A 23,795-nucleotide genomic window follows, 5' to 3' on the forward strand; every position below is an offset into this window, starting at 1 on the left:
GCACTGTCCCTGCTTCTCATTGTTCCTAATATGATTGAATCTTATTTTTATGATATTAATTTTATTTAAGCAGAGTTTTAGTATTTCCTAATTTAAAAGCTAGAATACACAACAAAGTCAAAAAGGCAAACCATGGAATGGAATATTTGCAAATCATGTATCTGATAAGTGGTTAATATCCAAAATACATAATAGACTCTTACAACCAACCAAAACAAACAACTTGATTTTTTAAATGGGTGAAGGACTTAAATAGCCATGTATTCGAAGAAGATATACAAATGGCCAATAATCACATGAAAAAATGCTCAACATCAGTAGTCGATAGGAAAGTATATCAAAGCCACAGTGAAATACCATCTCACACCTCTTCAGATGGCTGTTATCAAATAGTAAGTAACAAATGTTGGCAAGGCTGTGGAAAAATTGGAACCCTTATGTACTATTGATGGAAATGTATAGTAGTACAGCTGTTATGGAAAACACTATGACAGTTTCCTCAAAAATTAGAATTACTATATGATCCAACAATTCTACTTCTAGGCATATACCCAAAAGGAATGAAAGCAGGAAGAGTCTTTAGGACCCTATTCAAGGGTCATGCTCAGAGTAGCCAAAAGGTGGGAGCAACCTGTGTCTATCGGCAGATACATGGATTAACAAAACATATATTTTTCAGCCTTTAAAAGGGAGAAAATTCTGACACACTACAACTTGGATGAACTTTGGGGACATTTCACTAACTGAAGTAAGCCAGTCACAAAAGGACAAATATTGTATGATTTCATTTATATGAGGTATCTAGAATAGTCAAATTCTTAAAGATGGTATAGAATGGTGGTTGCCCGGAGTTGGGGGAAGAAGGAATGGGAGTTATTGTTTAATGGGTACAGCATTTGTTTTGCAAGATGAAAAGTATACTGGAGGATGGAGGTGATGGTTGCACAACAGTGAATGTACTTAACACCACTCTATACTTAAAAATGGTTAAGATAGTAAATTTCATGTTGTATTTTACCACTTAAAAAAAAAAAAAAAAAAAAGCCGAATGGGTTAATTTGTATATGTATCTTAAGACTCCAAAACCTTTTGATTTACTTATCGATAATTTATCCCTGCTTATTTGTAAAAATATAGTTGAGACAATTTAAAGAAAACAAAACAGTTCAAAATTAATGATCAGCTAAAGAAAAGGCAGATTACACTTAAATTCTAGCTCAGAGCTTCCTGGCAGTGAAACAGTTCTGGCTCATCAAGGGGACCAGGAGAAAACTTTATTACTACTAAAATCGAAGAGAAATTTATCACATGATCCCTTAGGAAAAACAATGCTTTCATTTCTGATTTCATAAGAGATAAAAGTAGGTACTGTCTACTAATGTTTACTTTGTGGTAGGTAAGAAGCGCTTTACCTGCATTATCGCACTTAACCCCATGGTAATGCTGTTTCTGTTCTAGAGACAAGGGAAACAAGATTTGGAGATGTTAAGTAACTTGCCTATGATAAACACTGTTGGTTGTTTTCCCAATAACCATCTCTGCTCACTGCCCTCTACCCTGCCAAAAGAACAGTTTTTTTTTTTTTTTTTACTCCCTTCTGAAGCCCAGCAGCTAAATCTTCATGAATTTAAACCAATCTTAGTCATTGCTGTCCTCCCAGTGTTGGTCTAGGCCTGAGGCTGGTGTGAAACTGACCTAATATATTATGAAAGGAGTCTTCTGGGTGTCTTCTTTGCCATTAGAAAGGACACTGTTTAAGGTGATGAAAATGTTCTGAAATTAGTTTGTGGTGATGGTTGCACCAATTCTGTGAAGATGCTAAATACCACTGAATTGTACACTTTGAAAGGGTGAATTTTCTTCTTTTTTTTCCCCCTCTTTAATTCCGCCCCCCCCCCACCCTTCCACCCCTGACCTACGGATGTTGCTACCTCCCCTTAAGAACTGGATCTCTGAAGGTGGAGTGGGAGTCTCCTCCCACACACTTGGAGCATGCACCCAGGGCTTGGTGCACCCCGGGCCTGGCGCAACTGGCGTATGGTCCGTGGCTCCACTTGGTCCTAGGTGCGAACCTAGGACCTTCTGCATGTAAAACAGACGTGATAACCACTACACTATGGAGCCAAAGGGTGAATTTTATGGTATGTGACATATATCAATAAACTGTTATTTGTTTAAAAAAAAAAAGGGGGGGCTGTATGATTGTCAAGCCCTTTAGCAATGATTTTTAAATCTGATTGGACATCAGAATTCCCAATAGAGCCTATAAGAGTAGATGGCCAAGCCTTATCGCAAGCAATTCTGATTCAGTTGTCCTGGAAAGGTCTTTGCATCTATGTTTAAAGAGCTCCACAGGTTATTCTGCTGCTAACTCAACTCAATAAATATCCATTGTCTCAGCTGCTTTTGGCAGAAACTAAATTGCAATGAATTTTACAGTGCATGCTGGCTCAGGAATATAGAATACAAATAATCCATACTGATAATTGAAGTTCTAGAGCAATTCCGTTGTACAAAAAAACTGAACTTGCATTCTGTTTCAGAAATTCAAGTCTAATGGAGTCATTCAATATTCCAGTGAGAGGTAGGCTATGATAATTTGTGAGCAAGACTAAATTTTTTTCAAATGTAAGCTTTGGGCCACTTGAATGTGTGCCTGGGCAAGTATAGGTTGAAGAGTAAGTACCATTCTGTGAAACTTGTTTCAGTAATTTATATACAAATTATATTTCACCAATTTTAAGATGCATATTTTCCATATTTTTCCATCTCTAAATTGGTGTATATCCTATGACCATATCCTGGTATCTTATAATTGGCAGCATTTGTGACTTTCAGTTGAAAACACCTTAGATGCAGTGAAATACAGTGTGTGGTTGATATTGTGTTGCAATAGAAAATATATTTCTTACTGTGGATCCTAGTCAAAAATCTTTGAAAAAGACTAATCTGTTTGAATAGCACTACTCCATGATGGGAAGACCAAAATACATTTGGATTCTTTTACATCAGTGTATTCCTCAAAGTAAGAATTTTTCTGAAAAGCTTTTAAAAACAAGTCTTATCTTCCTATGCTATAGCTCGGTTAAGTGATGTGATTAAGGTTTACCACAAGTTGCTGTTGAGCATGGGTCTCAGGTATTCTGACTTTACAGTACCTTTCTGCCACTTTGTGTTTTTTTTTTTCCTCCTAAGCACCAGAGATCCTTCACTAGATAAAAAGTTCTCCATCTCTCCTAAACAATCTAGTATAGAACTGTTTCTCTTGGTTTAGACTTCAATTCCCATTCCCACCCTTTGTAGCCTATTTGATGCTAAGCATTTATGGAATTGCCATGCTTAATGAGCCATTATAGCACTCAAACTTAAGTGTTATCCCAGAGCTTAGAGGCTGAATGGGGAATTCAGAGTGTGCATTTCACTTTGAACGGCATTCTCTGCCAACTTAAAATATTCTTCGTATACTTGAAGACAATAATACATTTCTAGTGTTTGTTAAAGAAACTATTTTTTTTAATCCAGTGACTCATAATTAATTTTTAGTTTCATTCTCTTTTAAAGTTAGTCTATACCCTTTTAAAACATGGACAATCCAAATTTAAAACAGCACATTAAGATGCAAAAAACACATTGCCTAAATTTAAAAGGAAACATTTCTAGACTATACTGTATTTAATACAAGACCAGACTATGTGTGTGTGTGTGTGTGTATGTGTGTGTGCACCTGTTTCAAATAATGAAAGGAAACTTACTGAATTTTCTATATTTCCAGTTTCATAAAGAACAACCTCATGGCTTTAGAGACAGGTGTCAGAGCTTTGAAGAAACAAAACCCATGAGCAGTTACATAAAATATGAAAACTAAGTTCCCAGAGATGCATTCCTTAACTTCAATATAAAGAATTAGCTATGAGAAAATGTTCTCTGTACCCAACCATAACTGAATAAAACCCACCTTATTTCTCATTAGACATTTAACCGAGGCGGCTCAACAGAAGTCTAAAGGATCAATCAAGAATGTGTGACAATAGCTAAAGTGAGGGACTGCAGGTCAAGGTTGTGTGGGGCCATTCCTTTTTTGCAGAGATAGAGGTCCACCCCTTTTACCTCAATGGCTACAACCCAGGCCTCAGAAAAGATGCCCTCACCAGGCTGAGAGAACCACTTCCTCAGTCTCCAGACAGCACTGAAACTCAAATTGCTTACGTAGCAACCCTACAATTTTTTCGCAACACCAACTATGGCCTCAATCACATGATTTTACTGAAAATGTAATCAAGTGAAATATTCTGTGTTTTCTTTTCCTATTAGCCATCTGTCCTTTAATCTCTGGAAACCATACTTGCAGGATCATACTACACTGTCAACTTTTGCTGCCAGTTACTCTCACTAAACTACCTACTTCTATTTTAAAATCTATTGTGCTCTTTACAGGCAATAACCTACATTTTACACTTTTGACAATGTCTCAAAGAGATTATATTTAGGCAATATCCAGACTGCCTATGCTGTTGCTTTGATCTGAGTGTAATAAAGTTTGGCAAAGTCAAAGCTATCTGAATTCTTTTAGGGAACTCAAGATTGGTTAAAATAGAAAATTTAAATTTCTAGTCTGAAGATCTTACTCCCACCTTGACCTTAGCAACTTTAAATGGCAAATTATTTTTGTCTACCCAAAGAGAAAAAGTAAATTTAAAGCTACTACCTACTTCCCTTTGCTTTATTAAACATCTGATAAAATTTTCATCATGATTATCTTGTGATTAAAATGGTGAAATGCCTACGGCCATGCCATGCTGAACGTGCCTGATCTCATCTGATCTTGGAAGCTAAGCAGGGTCGGGCCTCGTTAGTACTTGGATGGAAGACCAGCTAGGAATACCAGGTGCTGTATGCATTAAAAGAATAATTTAAAAAATCAAATAAAATGGTGAAATGTGACCTAGATTATAGCAGTTAAGTGAATTTGCAATTAGCTGGACCATAATCAAAGAACAGTTCTCTTAATGCAATACCACGGGCTTCTGTTTTTATACCTAATGTGTAAGTTACCAACTATTTAAGTCAAACTACAGAAATAATTATATGTGTAAATGACAAAGCCCACATTTTTCTTTGACGTGTTAGATAGGCTCAAGATTCAGAATGATCTCAACAAGATGATAAACTAATAAAAAAACAGATGAACTATAGCAGAGATATATGTAAACTCCCAACATTTGATTTCTTAAAATTAACCAGTCTTTTCTTTGACTGAATCAATCCCAGAACAGGAAAAGGCAATTAAAAAAAAAAAAAAAAAAAAAGCAAATTCTAAATAAAGTAGGGAGATTAATAGTGACATACCAATGTTGGTTTCTTAGTTTGACAGATGTACTCTGGTTAATGCAAGATAATATTAGGTGAAAAACTAGATGAGGAGCATGTGGAAACTCATCTTTGCAACTTTTCTATAAATCTAATACTCCAAAATAAAAGGTTTATTTATGGAAAAATTAACCATGCAGTTTAAAGGATATCTTCCTATAGTTTTGTAAAGATGTTTGTTCACTATAATCTGTAAGTACAATGGAATTAAGTAAAGCTGCTGTTCTTTCAAACAACTGTACTGATAAAACTACTTTATTGGCTGTTCACAATACACCAGGTACTACACTACAGAATCTATGTCCACTAGTTCATCTTCACAACAATCGTAAACACAGTATCATGCCCGTTAGATAGATGATGAAAGGCATAGCTTTTTCCCAGGATCATTTAGTCTAAATGCATTAATTTAGGAAACTTATCTTTGGGTCACATTAATAAAAGCACCCTGTAGATTAAGAGACCAATCTTTTATGCATCCACAGCTTTATTTAATTTGGGTGACAACACTTTAAAAAGCTATCAACTGTCTGGGAAGAACAGCATGGGAAGAATTTAGAAACCATGTGACTTAGGGTTAAGAAACTGCTGTAGGAACTGAAAGTGTTAAGCTCAGATGTGACTCAAGGGATTATCGTTTGGTGTCTTCAAGTAAATTGGTGGCTCTTGTAGAAAAGAGAATGATAGTTTAATTATCCTAGAGAATAGCCTAGGTACAATGATTGTAAATTACCAGCGAATTTAAATATCGGGAAAAAAATTCATCTGGTGATGGGATGACTTAGCCTCTCCTCTATCCATGCCTCACATCTGTAATATGTGTAATACCTGATCCCTATGAAGGTTGTTGAGGATTCAGCAAGATGTCGCTAGCCTCCACATATTACATAAACATTGATGAGGTAAATCAAGCAAAGATTTCAGTGAATATATTCAGTTGATTTCAATATTAGATTAAAAAATTTTTAGATTTTCTCAGTTTCCCTGATTTTGTGTTTGTTATGAGGCCAAGTTAAGCCTCATATATTGAGATATCTAATACAATGTTTTCATGTTGATTCAATAACTCCTATTTATCCTTCAGGTTTCAGCTATTCCTGATATATGCCTTCTCTAGCAAATCCAATTGTCCCTTTTACTCTTCTCTCATAGTATCCTTTTCTTTTCCTTCATAGCATTGTCACAACTCAGAGTTATCTACTTAGTATCTATCTCCACCAGATTATAAACTTGAAGGGCAAGAATTGTGTCCATTTTGTTCACAACTCTATCTTTTGTGCCTAGAATAGTGCCTAACACATAGGAGGCATATTTAAAAAAAAAAAAAATTAGCTTGTCACTGTGCTACAGCATCTCAGTGCAGCACTCACTTCAAATTATTTTCTTCTTAAAAACATTAATACTAGCAAAATAAAATGTAAAACTTCACTTGAAAATTTATCACTAATGGTTCAGCCACTTTGGAAAACTTGAGCAGTTTCTTATAAAAGTAAGGCATATACTTGCCGTACGATCCAGCAATCCCACTGCTAGTATTTATCGTAAAATAAAAACCTATACTCAAGCACAAACCTATATGTGAACGTTTATAATGACTTTATTAGTCATTGTCCCAAACTGGAAACAACCAAATGTCTCTTACCTGGGAGTGGATAAACTGTCATATCTATTTAAAAAAGAACTGATTACTGATACATGCAAAATGGATCTCAAATGCAGCATGATAAGTGAAAGAAACCAGACTCAAAAGGCTATGCTATAAATTCGGGTATATGACATTGGTGCAGAAACAAAATTATAGGGACAGAAGACAAATCATTGGTTACCAAGGTTTAGGGGAGAGGAACGTTGACTACAGAGGCACTGAAGAAGTTTGGGGATGGCAGTGATAGAACTGTACTTTGTGATGAACTGTAATACGTGTCAAAACTCGCAGAACTATATACTTTAACAGAGCAAGTTTAGTGTAGGTAAATACCTTAATAAAAAAGTGGGAAAAACTTTTAATCTCTTGCTTCCTTAGGTTTTCCAATATTCCTTGCTTACTTAGAATTATTAACAATAGTTCAGCATTATCTGTTGTCATGTCTCTCCTATGGAGACCAAACCGAGCTCTAAACAATTTAAAGGCAGTCCAAGGTAAATGATAATGTTCCTTCTACTTATTTCACTTGCTTCTGGTAACTGCTGGACTAAAGCATAACCCTTAGAAAATGAACAAAATCATATGGTCCCTCTGAGAGATTTCCATTGAATCAAGGGTCAACAACCTTTCAAGAGCCATGTGAGTTTCCTAACAAAGTTAATACATTTTCCTCTTTTAAATCACTGACTAAGTGATGTATTTAACAATAGTTAGGCTTCAATTCTAGTTTTAACTAGTCACTGAAGTTCCCAGAGACCTGCAAATAACGGAGTTGACTTTGATGCCATCTGCGTGAGAGAACCTATAGGTTTAAGTGAAAAAGGCAGTTATGAAAAGCAAAGCCAGATTAGGCAAGAAAACTTCAGGAAGGTAAAAAGAAGAAAAAGGAGAAATGTCTTATTCCCTCACCTCACCTGAAATGCTATGACCTCCTCTTATCAGGACTTGGGTCATAACTCCAAAATGCAACTTTCTCGACTGGATTTATTTCTGTAGCATTTCACTTTCAATCTGAAACATGTAAGGGTATCTCAACACATGAATTAGCTGTCACCCTTTAGAGTTGCCCATTTCAAGAACTGTGAATACAACAAAAAAAACCTTTGGCTTGAACTCAGTGCTCAACTTAGCAGAAAAGGTTACAAAGGTAGTAAATTTTGATAAAATCCATAGTCCTGATAATATTCTTTGGGGTTTTTATACCCCATTATTGAAAAATCAACTCTTCATTGATTTTATAGTCAATAGCCTTTTGTTAGGCAGAACCATAACTAAACCAGATGAATTCCCACGTTCTTGAAAGAACTACTTCAGCAATGCCAGTCTTGCTGCTAGAACGTCAACTTCCTAAGTTTACCGATATTGATACTTAACTGCAAAACTTAAGTTTTGGTAAGGTCAATTTACATTTGTTGGAAACATTTAAATGCTAAATATTCAAAAAAAATATACGATTTTTGTTGTGTATTAAGTGCTATGGGGCCTATATATATATATATATATTCTGAAATGAACACCCGTTACTTTGGATTGCTGGGCATAAAGTCAGATAAGCCTTATTGGCAATCTGTATTTAACTCCTGAACCAGAATGTCTTTCTGCTTTCATGTTCTGAAATCACACGAGAAAGGAACAAATTTCAACAAGATCCCATCTAAAATTCTTTAGACGCATGAGTACAATGGCTGAGCAATGTAAAGCACCAGTTTGATAGTCTTACAAACCCATTCTAAAATATTTTGCTTTTAAGCAAAGTATAAGGAAATGCAACATGTAGAAACTCAGATTATGTAAAAGTGCTATCAATTAATTTAAAATTCAACTAATTTGCCGTGGCCACCAGTAGGTGGTGCTCCAAGCACTTCACAAGCATACACAAGGTCAGTATAAACCTATACAAACTAAAGCTTAAACTTGTTTGTTCTACTTTCACAGTGGAGCAATTTCTAGGTAAACCTCGATAGGGGGTTGTCAACCTTCAGCTGTGTCAGACTTGCATTTGTTATCTACCACTTATTGACCAGCTTTTAAAAAGAACCTTGTATTTTACTACAAATAAGCAACATACTTGTAAATACATTTAGGGAAAAAGCTGCTTACTGAACTATGGTTGTCAATGTACATCCTTCGTCAATGGTCTCAGGTAAAGTGCTAGTTGACTCAGGGACTACCCAATTTAGAAATAAAGCTAATAAACTTCAAATTGCAACTAAGTTGAAAAAAAATTATATATGGCCAGTTTTTTATATCACATTCCACTTAGTATTAAATGTCTTACATGATTTTTGCCACTTTGAACTGTATTAAATTTCCTTTCATACACAAAGAGGCCTATTTAAGGATTATACAGAATTAAAACTTCTATTCATGTTTCTCAAATATTCTAGATTTCCCATCAAAAGCCAGAATTTACATTAGATGTTTACAAATGTCAAACTAATGGTTTCCCTTTTGTAACCAATCACCACATGCAATCCTCATTAGTTAAGTACTTACTTTCATCTTGTCCAACTAACTTCAAATTCAATATTCCTTTCAGCTAGCCAATTTTTGAAAGGTGGACGGACAACCTTCCCAAACATTTGCACTAAAACCTTTCCCCTAACAGGACAGTCCCAATGAGTCCGTCCCACTTACGCTCATTTGCAAATATCTAAGCTTTGAATTTAATCTCCAACGTTGGCAATTTGTTCACTGGACTTTTTACATGAAACTCCACTTCCCAAGAGGGCTTAAAATATTTAAGTGACAAAACACACTCAACTTCCAGTATCATTTATTTTTTTTCCTAGAATCTGGATACAATTAACTAGCAAGACAGTGCTCAATACTGTTTAAGCCTCATTTTAGGTTTATAACTACCTGGGGTATTTGTAAATGTGAGAATTCACATTCCAGTAACTGGAAAACTAAAACTTGACAGAACAAAATTTACTTACTATTGATGTCAACTATACAAAATTTCATATATGCAACACATCAACTTTATTACAGAATTTGGCCCTTGTAAACTAGCTTACACAGAAAGGTACTTTGCTCATCTGTCCTGACCTATTAAGTGTTGCACCAACAGACCCAGCCCATAGCTTTTTAAACTATGTAAACAGATGATTCCTCCCCTTAAGCTGAAAAACCCCAAGTTCCCACCCAGTAAAAGTTAACCCAGAATTATCAAATTCTAAAGCTTCAACATGTTAACACCAGAAATATTTTATGGGTAACTCTTTTAAGTCTTTCACCAAAATACCATAGGAAGTTACAGTGTTGACCAAAAAAACACACAGGTTTATCATTAAACTTTGTTTTAATGGGGTCTCAAAATGCTGTGACAGATTTTTGGTCAAGTTGTTTCCATTAAAAAGTACTGATTTTAAAAACTAATAACTTAAAAACTGCCACACACACAAAAAACCAAATGGTCCACAAAACATTCTCCTTTCCTTCTGAAGGTTTTACGATGCATTGTGATCATTAACCAGTCTTTTACTATTAAACTTAAATGGCCAATTGAGACAAATAGTTCTGAGACCGTTCTTCCACCACTGATTAAGACTGGGGTGGTAGGTATTGGGGATAATATTCATTTAGCCTTCTGAGCTTTCTGAGCAGACTTGGTGACCTTGCCAGCTCCAGCTGCCTTCTTGTCCACTGCTTTGATGACACCCACAGCAACTGTCTGTCTCATGTCACGAACAGCAAAACGGCCTGTTAAAAACAAATTTTAAGTTACTGTTAGAAACACCTAGCACACAAAAGAAATACTTCAAATAAAATTCCTAATTACACACTAGTCATTCTTACCCAGAGGAGGATAGTCGGAGAAGCTCTCAACACACATGGGCTTGCCAGGGACCATGTCAACAATGGCAGCATCACCAGATTTCAAAAACTTTGGGCCATCTTCTAGCTTTTTCCCAGAACGACGATCAATCTTCTCCTTCAGCTCAGCAAATTTGCAAGCTATGTGAGCTGTGTGACAATCCAGCACAGGTGCATATCCGGCACTGATCTGGCCTGGGTGGTTCAGGATAATCACCTTCAAGGCAAGATAGGCATTTAGTGAATTCTCAAAAACAAGTAATCAACAACCTGGCACTAAGTAGAGAGTCACTTAGTTACCTGAGCAGTGAAGCCAGCTGCTTCCATTGGTGGGTCATTTTTGCTGTCACCAGCCACATTGCCACGACGAACATCTTTGACAGATACGTTCTTGACGTTGAAGCCCACGTTGTCCCCAGGAAGAGCTTCACTCAAAGCTTCATGGTGCATTTCAACAGACTTTACTTCAGTTGTTACATTGACTGGAGCGAAGGTGACCACCATGCCAGGTTTGAGAACACCTGTCTCCACTCGGCCCACAGGTACAGTACCAATACCTAAAACGTTTTGGAAATAGTCATCAACAGCTCATTTGGGTAGGTACTGCAGCAAGCCATGCAAGGTACATTCTGGTATGTTCATCTTACCGCCAATTTTGTAGACGTCCTGGAGTGGCAGACGCAAAGGCTTGTCAGTTGGACGGGTTGGTGGCAGGATGCAATCCAGAGCTTCAAGCAGCGTGGTTCCACTTGCACTGCCATCTTTGCGGGTGACCTTCCATCCCTTGAACCAAGGCATCTATAAAAGGCAAGGTTATCAATTAGTGTTGCCAATCTTCCCCCACCATAACCTGGGCTTTTCTTAACTGTCACAAGCCACTTACATTAGCACTTGGCTCCAACATGTTGTCACCATTCCAACCAGAAATTGGCACAAATGCTACTGTGTCAGGGTTGTAGCCAATTTTCTTAATGTAGGTGCTGACTTCTTTAACAATTTCCTCGTATCTCTTCTGGCTGTAAGGCGGCTCAGTGGAATCCATCTTGTTAACACCAACAATTAGCTGTTTCACACCCAGTGTGTAAGCCAGAAGGGCATGCTCACGGGTCTGCCCGTTCTTGGAGATACCTGCTTCAAATTCACCAACACCAGCAGCAACAATCAAGACAGCACAGTCAGCCTTTGGAGAAAAAAAGCCAATCTTGTTAAACAAAAGCTCCTCAAAAGGATGAACCCAATATAAAACAGGCAAAAATAATTTTTTTCAAGTTTAATCTACGAACCTGTGATGTGCCTGTAATCATGTTTTTGATAAAGTCTCTGTGTCCTGGGGCATCAATGATGGTCACATAATACTTGCTGGTCTCAAATTTCCACAGGGAGATATCAATGGTGATACCACGCTCACGTTCAGCTTTTAATTTATCCAAGACCCAGGCATACTTGAAGGAGCCTTTCCCCATCTGTGAAGATTAAGGATGGTTACTTCGTGATCAAAATCCAGCTTGAAATTCCTTACTCCCACTATCTGGGAAAACTATTAGACTCCACTTTATACCTAACTTAGTTTACAAAGCAAATTGATTCACCACATGTTAGATTATACCTTAACTGGTACAACACACAGATCTAGGTTAGGGATTGATTTTTGGAAATTACCACTTAATTACTGGCAGTTATCTTAGTTTATCTGTTTATGTCGATGTACCTACCTCAGCAGCCTCCTTCTCAAACTTTTCGATGGTTCTTTTGTCAATCCCACCACATTTGTAAATCAGATGACCAGTTGTGGTAGACTTGCCAGAATCTACGTGTCCAATGACGACGATGTTGATGTGAGTCTTTTCCTTTCCCATTTTGGCTTAAATTTAGCGTTGGTTTTCACGACACCTAAATTGGGAGGAGGGGGAATCTTTTAACCACCGTCCCACAAGCTTGAGAGCAAGCCACGATGAGAACTCAAAAGGGCAAATTCCAAGGAGAATCACATCCAGTGCCAAGCTGGCCCAACTCTTGTCTCCACCCACCAAGTGTGGGGAAACTCCATCGCCCTCGCCTAAAGTCCCCTCCCCCAACCAGAGGCAGCCCTGCTCCAAAGACCATGAAACCGAGGAGCCGGGACGGTGCCGGGCACACGACGGGGTCACAGGAAGCAGCGGCCGTGGAGGGAAAGGCCCTTCCCTTTGTGCGGGTGACTCACCCGCCCGCTCTCCCGGGCCGCCGCGTCCTCCATTTTGAGCTCCCTGCACAGGGCCGCGAGCGGCCATCTTTCCGCGCACGCAACTGGTGCCGAGCGGGCCAGGCCGGCCTCGCCGCCCGGGGCGGGGAGGCGCACGGCGGCGCCGGGGCCGCCACGGGCCTCCTCCCGCGTCGACGCGGGGCCGAGGCTCGAGGGCCCCGCCTCGCAGGCCATGTGCACCGGGCGGAGGGCCCGCCGCCGCCCCGCAGCCCGAGCCCCCGACGCGAGCGAAGCCCGCCCCGTCGGCGCTGACCAACCTCGGCCAAAGCCCCTCGACGCAAGACCCCCGGGGACACTTTCCCCGAGAACTCGAGTGGCCGGAGACGTCTGGATCACAGGGCGGGCGAGAAGGCGCGGCGGCGGGATTCGCACGCGGCGGCCACGTCGCGCCAACCAGGCCTTCACCCAAGCACGAGGCGACCGGGCCCCTGAAAAAAGCGCAAGGCCTCGAACTCTCCCACCCGCTTACGACCCGAAATTCGGGGTCAAGAACATCGCAAAGGGGCTCCGTGGCGCAGCAGCAGAGAAAGGCACGCGAGGGCCGCAGCCCGCTCGGGGAGGCCAGGCCCGCGGAAGCCACGCCCGGCACTCACCTGTGTTCTGGCGGCAAACCCGTTGCGAAAAAGAACGTTCAAGAGGACTACGGCACTTATATACGGTCCTCCCCCACCCTCGGGAAGAGGGCGGAGCCAGCACACGACACGACTTTCCCAGTTTACCCCGCGCCACCTCCACCGGGCACCCGTTCAATCGCCGTCCCCTCCCCCAACGTTTCGGGGACCGTGGGCGATGTGCGCTCAGCCCACTGAAGAGCACCCGTCGCCTTGCGCATGCTCCTCTCGACCCTGATGATGACGAGAGCGCGGGTGGGAGGCGGGGACCAGCGAGCCCTCGGTTCTAGGTTAGTGGGAGTTTACCGACGGTCCCTGGGATTCCCCGAGGCCAAGGCGAGTCCTCCTTTTGTATGAATTACTCTCAGCTGCAGCTGGGGGTGGGGCGGGGCGGAGAGTAGACGGCCAGGCGGGGACGCTTAGAATCTTCCCTCCACTGTTCCTGCTTTCTTTGCAAAGATGGTATCCAGGTTGGGGTATCCCTTCACCCCGCAGTACACCTCCCGTCCTCAGCCTTGACCTCTCGCGGGTCCTGGACAAACCCCTTGAACAGCTTCTTCTACTGGTCCCACACCCGCCCGAGGCAGGGTCCTCCTCTGTCTTTGCCCTCCGAGTCCTTAACCGGCTGGAGAGGAGTACCAGGCTGGGAATCCGGGGCAGCGGACCCAGGGCCGGCCTCAGAAATCGCAGGTGGTTAAACGCAGTGTCCCTGAACCCGAGGAATATGCTCCTCAACTGGCTTCTTGGCTTGTTTCAGTAAAAGCCAGCTGCTTTTACAGAAGTCCGTGTCAAAAGTCACCCCATGGTACCCCAGGCGCCCAGGTTTTCAGTTTTTAGACTCCAATCCTACAGTTTGCTTTACTTCTAACTCTAGTTTTATTAAGCTAAAGGGACCCTGAGTGTGTGTCACCCTCGTGGTACATTTTTTTCCAGTGTACACTCATTCGATTGCAAGCATGAGAAACCTGAAAAGAATTTTTGAAATTCAGTATTTCCACATGATCTCATGTGGAGACTAAGCTGTACAGCAACAAGGTTATCCACCCACTGTGAAATCACTGCTCCTAAAAAAACGGCCTATCCCATTTTGATAAAATGTCGTTTTCTGTCGTCCTATTAATTGTAACTGAATTTTAGCATGCATTCAGGGTGAAACTGTGTAAGGGCTTTTTGGCTGGCAGTCAGGGCAGACTCAGAAATATTCCTCTGAAGGAAGAACTTTTTTAAATGAGCTAATTACTAGATCGTTATGTCTCTTCTTTCATGTATAGAACATTTCTGCAACTTCTCCAGCTGATCTATTAACAAATATTTGAGAACCTACTAGGTGTCCCAGTGCTGAGTAAAGCTCTGTGGCATGAACAAAAGAAATACTTCTTTTGGAAAGGAACCAGAATCAAATCGGAGGAGGAAAACTAACATATAAACAACTGGAAAGCTAAGGTGGATGGTGCTTACTTTCTAATTAATTGCAGAATACAGTTCTATTCCTAGCTTTCAGTTACTTCTCACAATCCAAATGCTTTTTTTATTTTAATGAAAGAAGTCTTCCGGAATAGGCTTCCTATGCCTTTTTGTTTTACCAGTCTTTGTAGACATAAACTTATAAAAATCAGGTTTTTCTGTTTCTTTATTAACATGTTTATAGCCTTCTTGTTTTAACTTTGAGATAGTTTCTGTGAAAGAAACTAGGCCATATAAGTTTCCCTACAATACAAATAACTAATCTTTTTCTAGCAACAAAAGCCTTTTCTGTGTGTTTTTCTAGCTTCTCACCTTTCACAAATTCTTTTTCTCTTGCATTTCCTAGTGCCCTTACATGTGGAATAAAATTATCTTGATATGCTAGTCCATGTTTGTAGTAAGATGTAAGAAGTACCAATGAAAATCACTAGCAATAGAACAATGCGAATATAGACCTCTGTGTTTATTTCTTTGGAAATATTAAATAATGACTATTCTCTCTGAAACCAGATTCTCACAATCAGGCAGACTTGTGTAGCACAGTGATACTGACTGCACGCTGTGCTTTTTCAGATTAAGATTAGGGTGTTACAATAGAGTTATTATTTTCCATGCCTTCTTTAGCAGTGTATGCTTTAAATGGTTTGGGTTTGCACACTGCTGGAGATAATACTAAATATATAAATATTTCAACAGGAATGATGAATTTTTGAAAATGCAAAGAAATGATTAGTGACAAGGGGGAAGGAAGCAAAGACTAAAGATTAAAAATTGAATATTTTAAAGTTGTATATGGAATCCAGAATTATAGTTAAACACCTAATCTAAGAAAGAAAGGTTAAAATGGAAAGTGGATGTTGGTTAGGAGGGTAAAGTATCAAATTTCAGTTTAGGAAAAGTGTGAAAACTTATTTCTGTGAAACGAGCACGGTTAATTAAAATGTAACATTGCAAATGTTTATACAGTAATAACTGTACTAATATGTATGCTTTCAGTAGAATTATTGTTTGAAAATATGGGCCTATAATTTAAACAGTAATTTTTGTAGATATATGTGTTCAGCACTATATTGGACATGAATTCTCTAAGAGATGTTCACAAACATTTCCTCGGTTGCTTATAAAAACTACAGCTCCTGAGTCAAATCTCACCTTTTCATTTTTCTAGTATTTCAACCTTACTGTTTTGGATGGTGGGGGAAAAAATACAACATTCCAAACATAATTATGGTAACAAATGGTTCGAAAGTGTTCCAGGACCAAATCATATCAGCCAAAGTTTCATTACTATGCCCAGAAAGAAAGAAACGAAAATTGAAAAGGTATAACTCTTATATCCCAGATTATAAGTAAATTTTCCCCAAGGCCCTGTGATTGCAGGTAAGAGTATACACTTTATAAAATACATAAATACCTTATAGAGAATCCCTTTTTGAATTAGCACCTAACGAACAGCAAAAATATACATAAGTCCTTGATTTATATCTGAGTAATCTACTGGGCATCTTTGACTAGGTTATTGACTGAGGTAATGGCCGAGACTTCGTGAGAGATCGCGAACCATCCGGTGCATTAAGGTTAGGCAGGGCCCACAAGCCTTATCTCGGGGCAGAGCTCACATTTCTGCCCTGGGTCGAGGCCGGAACAGGACGGGAACGCAGGTCCCGGGGAAGCCCCGCGCGGCTCGGGGCGCCCTGGGTTCCGAGGAGGCAGTGCGCTGCGGTCCCCGGGTAGCGAGGCGGGCACGGGGCAGTCCCCCAAGTTCCGCGTGCGCTCCGACACCTGTGGCCGGGCCAGGGCGCGAGGCAGCGAGCTGGCTCCCTGGCTCGCTGGCTCCCTGGCTCGAGTCTCCGAGGGAGTGAGGTCGCCCCAGCTTGCCCCTGGACACGCCCCCACTTTGAGGTCACTTTCTTTGGTGCTCGGACTGCGGAAGGAAGTGCGAGGGAGGAAGCTGAAAACCCCACGTGGCTCGGGGTGGGGGTCGGTTTTCGTCACCCGTGGCGTGGCCTCTAAAAGCCTGAAGCAAAAAAAACCCCAACAAAATAAAAGACTGAAGCAGATATTATTACTCCTTTTTAGAAAGCTCTTATCCTTAGGGCCAGTATTTTGAAACATAATCCCAGTTTATTTTATCTCTACAACTTTACAGCAGATACAGTATGCCTTTTACTGCTTAAATGTTAAAATAGTAACAGTAGCATCGTTGAAACTTGTAAATGTACTTTTTGGTTGTAATCTGAAGTCGTATTTTGTTTAAGATTTTCCTTAGAGTTGCTCATGCCATTTAGAGTAGCAAACTGTTAAAATACATTGTCCTAAACATCTGCACTGTCCCTTTTAGGGAAAAAAAAAAAGAATTTCCTTAGTAAAAGGGTGAACAATAATAGTTCTTTGATATCTGTAATTGTGATTCACCAAGCATCTCTCAGTATTGGCTAATCACTTTGCTATTGGGCCTAATTTAAAGCAGCTTTAAGTAATTACATTTTGCTGTGGCTTGCCACGTTTTCATCTTGCCTGTGCCAATTAAAAATGGTTTTTAAAAGAGTATTTTTGAATATGATTAAACCAAGGACTATTTGGCTTGAGAAACAAAATAAAATGCCTCTTGAGTGCCAGATAACATTTGCACTATTTAATGTGACCTCACTACCAACATTTTACAGATGGAGAACCTGTAGGCAACAACTGATAGTTTATGCATAATAAGCAAATGCAGACGTTTATTTTTTTTAATTTGTATCTTTTTTTTTTTTTTTTTTTTTTGCACAAATGGTAAGGTATATCACCTTGCTCTTTTCACTTAATACTTTTTGGAGATCTTTTCTTGTGAGTAAATTAGGGCCCAGCAGAGCAACTTCGGAACCCAAGTAATCTGGCCAGAGAGCTAGTCCTAACTTTTAAGGCAAGTCTAAGGAGCCTGGTATAATGAAAATAGCAGTAGCATTGAAGTCAGAAAATCAGGGATTCAGCCATTGCTCTGCTATTTACAGATCTGTGATTGCCAGTAGTTTTTGGTTTCTCAGTGCATCTGTAACAGGGGGCTGCTCATGATTCATCCTTCGCACCTACCTCATAATTCTAATATGCAATAATATGAAACCATATGGGAGCACTCAATTTTCTATTTAAGACTGAGTTTCTATAAGCTTTTTTGGACAACTGTCCATGGTTGGTTTGCCATGTGACACTAATATGACACAATAGAGAAAATAAACTCATTGGTGTCTTTTTATTTCTGAAAGTTTTGAAATAGGAAATACATGTACATAGTAAAAAATATGTACAGAGGTTATACAGTGAAATGTTACTCTCTTTTCAGTGGCTTAGAGAAAGTCTGAAGAATATTCCAGGATGTTTAAGGAGACTAAAAATGTTTCTGCTACTGCTATCATGATTCCAAGCCAGTGCCTACCAGGATAGAAGCTCTCTGATTTGGCATAGAGGAAAAGATGACCTTCCCTCACTTTTTTTCTGAATTCACACTTTATAGACAATATTCATTTTCAGCATTACTATATAGTCATAGGCAACTTAATAGAAAGAACACTGGACTAAGAAGAGCTTGAATCTATTCCTAGCAATTTTATTTATTAGCGATGTGATCTTGAATAAATCACCCATGAGCTTGTTATCCTACTCTAAAATATCTAATAATACCTATTTCACAGAACTAGTCATAAGGACTAAGTGAGAAAATGTACCTGAAGATACAGACTATTTTTACAAATGTTAGTGCTCATTATAATTAGAAAATAATCATTAGCTTTTTCAAAAAACAGAAAGAAAAATTGTTCAAAATACAGAGAAACTGTCAATTGTCATTATTCATTCTAATAATGAGCACTATTTGGTCCATTTCATTTAAGTACAGAACTATAGATTCACCAATACATGTGACACTGTGTGTTTGTGTGTGTGTGTGTGTGTTCTGTAAGTGGGAGGGACTTTCAAATTATGGCATTCAGTAAATATTGGTAATTGTACAGGACTTCAGATGTCAGTCTTTATTCATCCATCCGTTCACATTCGTTAAGCAAGTACTATGTGCCAGATAATTAGACATTGAGGAGATAAAAAACAATTACTATTGGATGGTGTGTGCCATCCAAGAGCCCTGGAGAGGTAGAGAGAACATTGACAGTGAACAGATGACTCCAGGAGAGCATGATTGTAAGCCTAGGGTGCTTTCAAGCACTCAGGAGGGACCCAGACTGGGGGAGAGGATGAGGACAGCATCAGGGAAGGCTTCTCAGGATAAACAGTCTCACCTTGTTTGGGTAGAAACTAGGAGTCAGTCAGTGGAAGAAAACCTTGGAGGGTGGGTGTGTTAAGGGTGGAAAATTTTCAAGTGGGCCAACTCTAATTCTGTAATCTGCTTGTTTTATGTTAACCAGAGTGGTTCCAGGCTTTAGAAACTGTCTCTTTTGGGAGCTCAGGACTGATCTCCTCTAACTCTGCGTGGTAGAGAGTCAGTTGCCGGCTGGCTAATAAAAGCTCACAATTCATCTCAATTGGCTCCGTGGGTCTTAGATTTGATTGCACCACAACAGGTGTTTTGGGGTGACTGCTCTAGAAGAGAAAGTGGGAAGGAGAGTTTGCTCCTCCGTAGATATGAACAGAGAGCAACATATATCTGTTTTAGGGTATTCACTGAGACCCCTGAGGGACCTGCGAAGTACATGAGCTTCAGAGACAGACAGACCTGGGTCCAAGTCTCACAGCCATTGCTTACCAAATGTGCGGTTCTGGGCAAGTTAATTTGACCTCTTTAAGCTTCAACTCCCTCATTTATAAAAAGGGGATGATAATACCTACCCTGTAAGACCACTGTGAAAATTAGATAAGAAATTATCTCAAGTGCTGAGCATGGTTTTTTTTGCACCAAGTTAGAACATAATTGGCAGGAGTTTTTTGTTTTTATTTTCCTTTTTGTTTGTTTTTACCCATTGAGTATACAGCATGGTGCTTTCAGGGTGAGTGCAATCAGAAAGCCTTCACTCAAATCTCTGCTGGCTCTACCACAGCTAGTGATGGGATGTTTGGCAAGTGATTTAACCTCCCTAAGCCTCAGTTTTCATATCTATAAAGTGCAAATAATAAGTAAAAGCTACCCTAGAGGTTTGTGGTGAGGATTCAATAAAACAATCAATGTAAAGTAAAGTATTTAAAGCAGTGCCTGGCACCTGGTAATCATTCAGTAAATCTTAATTATTGTGCATGTTTGTTTTTGTTTTTGTTTTTTGTTCTTTTGAACTGGAATCTTGTCATAGAATGAAGTTTCTTTACTAAGAAAATACCACGATGACCTTGCTTTGAGCTGTATTTAACAGCCCCGCATTTAAGTTTGCTTGTTAATTTCCCTGTCAGCTCCATTTTCAGAATCTTAGAGTGCCATGTTTTAAATATTGTGAAGTTAAAAATGTTTAAAAATCAGTTTTTTTAAACTAGGATTTAAAAAAATCAGAGACAGCATAAACAGTTGTCCCGCATTCTAAAGTCTTGTCACATTCTTGTACTTCCTAAGATTAAATGTCCTGTATCCTTCAAAAAAATATTTTAGTTTGGTATCTTTTGATTTGTTGCTATGTCATCTGTTTTTCTAGTACCATCTGCTTCCGGTATATCTACTGGCAAGCTGTTCTTGCTGCAAAAAGAACTTCACAGACTTATTTATTTATTTTTTTTTGAAAAAACTAACTATTTTGTGTCATGATTGTTATGGAAACAGTGTGTCACACAATCATCAATAAAAAGAGAAAACCAGGTCTCAATAAATGGGGAACCACTATGGTAAGCTATTAGATCATCTTCTTATTTTTAGGACACATTAACTCAAAAAAAAAAAATTGAGAGCCATCATACGCTTAAAAACTATTGACAATCTCTCCATGAATTTGCATATCTGCCACCTGTGGCTCCACTGCAGAATGACTACTACTGTCCCTTTTTATATAGTATATATATGTTATTTCCATACTTGATTTTATTAATTCCATTTAACCTGTACCAGCCTTTGCCATAAAGCCTACAATAATAAACTCTTCAAGTTGAAAGAGAGTTTATTCTTCATCTAGTGAATCCCACTAATTTTACAGATAAGGAAAAGTGTCAGAATGAGTGATTTGCCTAGTGCTCACCTGGCTAAAGATAAAGGCTGCCCATCCTGTGGCTTCTATTTTTTGCCTTTGGTGGATAAAGTAGTAGGGATTAAAAGTGCACATTCTAGAGCCAGACTAGCTAGATTCGAAGTCCATCTCTGATATTTACTAGCTATGTGATCTTAGACATATTGCTTTCCATTTTTAAGTCCCAGCTTCCTCATCTGTAAAATGGGGATGATATTACTTATTTATAGAGTTATTATGAAGATTAAATAAGTTAATATGTATTTTTAGTATTTCTTGCATTCTCTAAGAAGTAACTATTATTATTTTGTCTGTCTTGTTCATTATCTATTCTCAATACCTAAAACAGTACCTGCACAATAAGTATTTGTTAAATGAATAAATGAATGGATAAAGGATGAGCTGTGTGACTGTGCCATCATTGACTAATTGACTCAAAAGGGATTTTTCTATATTTTTATGAAAGGATGGTCCTTACTGTCAGACATGAACAGATTAGATCAGTTTCAATTGTGGAAGGTAAATGACAGCTGTAGGTAGAACTACTTAATTTTTTTTTTTTTAGTCTATATTAATTACTATGTTGTGAAGAAATAGTGGCTGAACATTTTCCAAATTTGGTGAAGATCAGAGTCAATCCCTTCAGTGAAACCCAAGCAAGATAAAAAGACATTTCTTAGGTACATCATAGTCAAACTACTAAAAGCCAGAGATTGAGAAAAAAAACTGAAAGTGCTCAGAGAAAAATAAGGGAGCAACAATTGAAGTGACCGTGGGACATGGAGGCAAAGAGATAGATGAGCAACATTTTAAAGTGTTGAAAGGAAAAATAATCAAACCTGACAACCCAGAATAATAATAATTCCTCCTCTTCTTCTTCCTCCTCCTCCTCCTCCTCCTCCTTCTTCTTTCTTCTTCTTTCTTTTTTCTTCTTTCTTCTTTCTTCTTTAGAAAAGAAAAGATTCATTAGAAGGGAAAGTACATTTCCAGACATGGAAGTGGGCCTGAGCAAGAAAAGCATGGCTCAAAATGCCCCAGAATTCTTTATCTATTGAAAATATTCTTCATAAATGAAGGTGATAAAATCACAATGAGATATCAGTACACACCCACTAAAATGGCTAAAACTGAAAAGACTGACAGTATTAAATTTTGGCAAGCAATTGGAACTCACACAGCTGATGAGAATGTAAAATGGTACAATCTCTTAGGAAAACAGTTTACTAATTTCTAAAGAAAGTTAATCATACTTCTACCATATGACCACTTCTGGGAATTTAAAGAGAAATTAAAGCATATGACCATGTGAAGACTTGGGGCCAAATGTTCATAGCAGCTTTATTGGTAATCACTAAAAATGGAAAACAACCCAAATGTTCATCGAAAGGTGACTGGATAAACACATGATGGTATATATTCATACAATAGAAAATTACTTGCTCTTTCCTCCCACAGCCCAAAATGCCCAAGGCTAAGAAAGCTAAAGTGAAGAATCAAGAAGCCAAATAGGGTAAATCCCCTATTTGAGAAAAGATCCAAGAATTTGGCATTGGACAGGACATCCAGCCCAAAAGGGACCTCACCTACTTTGTCAAATGGCTCTGCTACATTCAGCTGCAGCAGCAAAGGGTTATTCTGTATAAGCACTTGAAAGTGCCTCCTGTGATTAACCAGTTCACCCAGGCCTTGGACCACTAAACAGCCATGAGCTACTTACGCTGGTCCACAAGTAAGGCCAGAGACAAAGCAAGAGTAGAAGCAGAGGTTGTTGGCTTGAGCTGAGAAAAAAACTGATGGACAAGGGGATGTCCCCACCAAGAGGCCACTTGTCCTTCGAGCAGGGGTTAATATTGTCATCACTTTGGTGGAGAACTGGAAGGCCCAGCTGGTAGCGATTGCACATGATGTGGATTCTATCGAGCTGGTTTTTTTCCTGCTTGCCCTGTGCCGGAAAATGGGGGCGCCCTACTACATCATCAAGGGGAAGGCCAGGCTGGGGCGTCTGGTCCACAGGAAGACCTGCACCATCATTACCTTCACATAGGTTAACTCAGAAGACAAGGGAGTATTGGCTAAGCTGGTGGAAGCTATCTGGACCAATTACAATGACAGATATGATGAAATTTGCCGTCACCAGGGAGGCAACGTCCTGGTCCCAAATTTTGTGGCTTGCATTGCCAAGTTGGAAAAGGCTAAGGCTAAAGAACTGGCCACCAAATTGGACTGAGTACCCTGTCATGTTTTCTGTACATAAAAGTAATAAAAATTCTTTCAGACACTGTTGGAAAAAAAAAAAACTTCGCCAATAAAAAGGAATTAACTATTGATAAATGCAACAAAATGAATGACATTCAAAATGATTGTGCTGATTGAGGAAGCCATACAAAAAAAGAATACATGTTAAAATTCTTCATTGATATAAAATTCTATAAAATGCAAATTTATCTGCAGTGACAGCACATTAATGGTTGCTGGAAGCTGGGGGGGGGGCAGTGCTATGGAAATGAGACAAAAGGGGATTG

General features: G+C 39.2%; 1 protein-coding gene and 2 pseudogenes across 1 annotated transcript; 2 read left to right on the top strand and 1 right to left on the bottom strand.

Annotated features, from left to right (window-relative positions):
- Positions 1–4,778: 4,778 nt before the first annotated feature.
- Positions 4,779–4,897, top strand: LOC118606995 (annotated as a pseudogene).
- Positions 4,898–10,297: 5,400 nt separating this feature from the next.
- EEF1A1 (eukaryotic translation elongation factor 1 alpha 1) lies at positions 10,298–13,850 on the bottom strand. Its single transcript, XM_016141675.2, has 8 exons — positions 13,664–13,850; positions 12,544–12,721; positions 12,115–12,294; positions 11,715–12,011; positions 11,479–11,629; positions 11,132–11,388; positions 10,814–11,048; positions 10,298–10,717 (listed from the first exon to the last, which is right to left on the bottom strand). The coding sequence occupies exons 2-8, from the start codon at positions 12,685–12,687 to the stop codon at positions 10,593–10,595; spliced, it is 1,389 nt and encodes a 462-aa protein (XP_015997161.1). The 5' UTR covers positions 12,688–12,721; positions 13,664–13,850; the 3' UTR covers positions 10,298–10,592.
- An 8,884-nt stretch (positions 13,851–22,734) lies between these two features.
- Positions 22,735–23,502, top strand: LOC107509266 (annotated as a pseudogene).
- The last annotated feature ends 293 nt before the right edge of the window (positions 23,503–23,795 follow it).

This window comes from Rousettus aegyptiacus, unplaced genomic scaffold (genome assembly GCF_014176215.1).
Source record: "Rousettus aegyptiacus isolate mRouAeg1 unplaced genomic scaffold, mRouAeg1.p scaffold_m13_p_1, whole genome shotgun sequence".
In the NCBI taxonomy this organism is placed as follows: Eukaryota; Metazoa; Chordata; class Mammalia; order Chiroptera; family Pteropodidae; genus Rousettus; species Rousettus aegyptiacus.

What these genes read in the sequence shown, in the direction of transcription:
- EEF1A1 (XM_016141675.2), bottom strand. Translation starts at nt 12,687, where the DNA reads ATGGGAAAGGAAAAGACTCACATCAACATCGTCGTCATTGGACACGTA. An exon ending in TGATTACAGGCACATCACAG is followed by an intron (nt 12,012 to 12,114) that starts GTTCGTAGATTA and finishes TTTTCTCCAAAG; the next exon opens with GCTGACTGTGCTGTCTTGAT. An exon ending in GGACGTCTACAAAATTGGCG is followed by an intron (nt 11,389 to 11,478) that starts GTAAGATGAACA and finishes AAAACGTTTTAG; the next exon opens with GTATTGGTACTGTACCTGTG.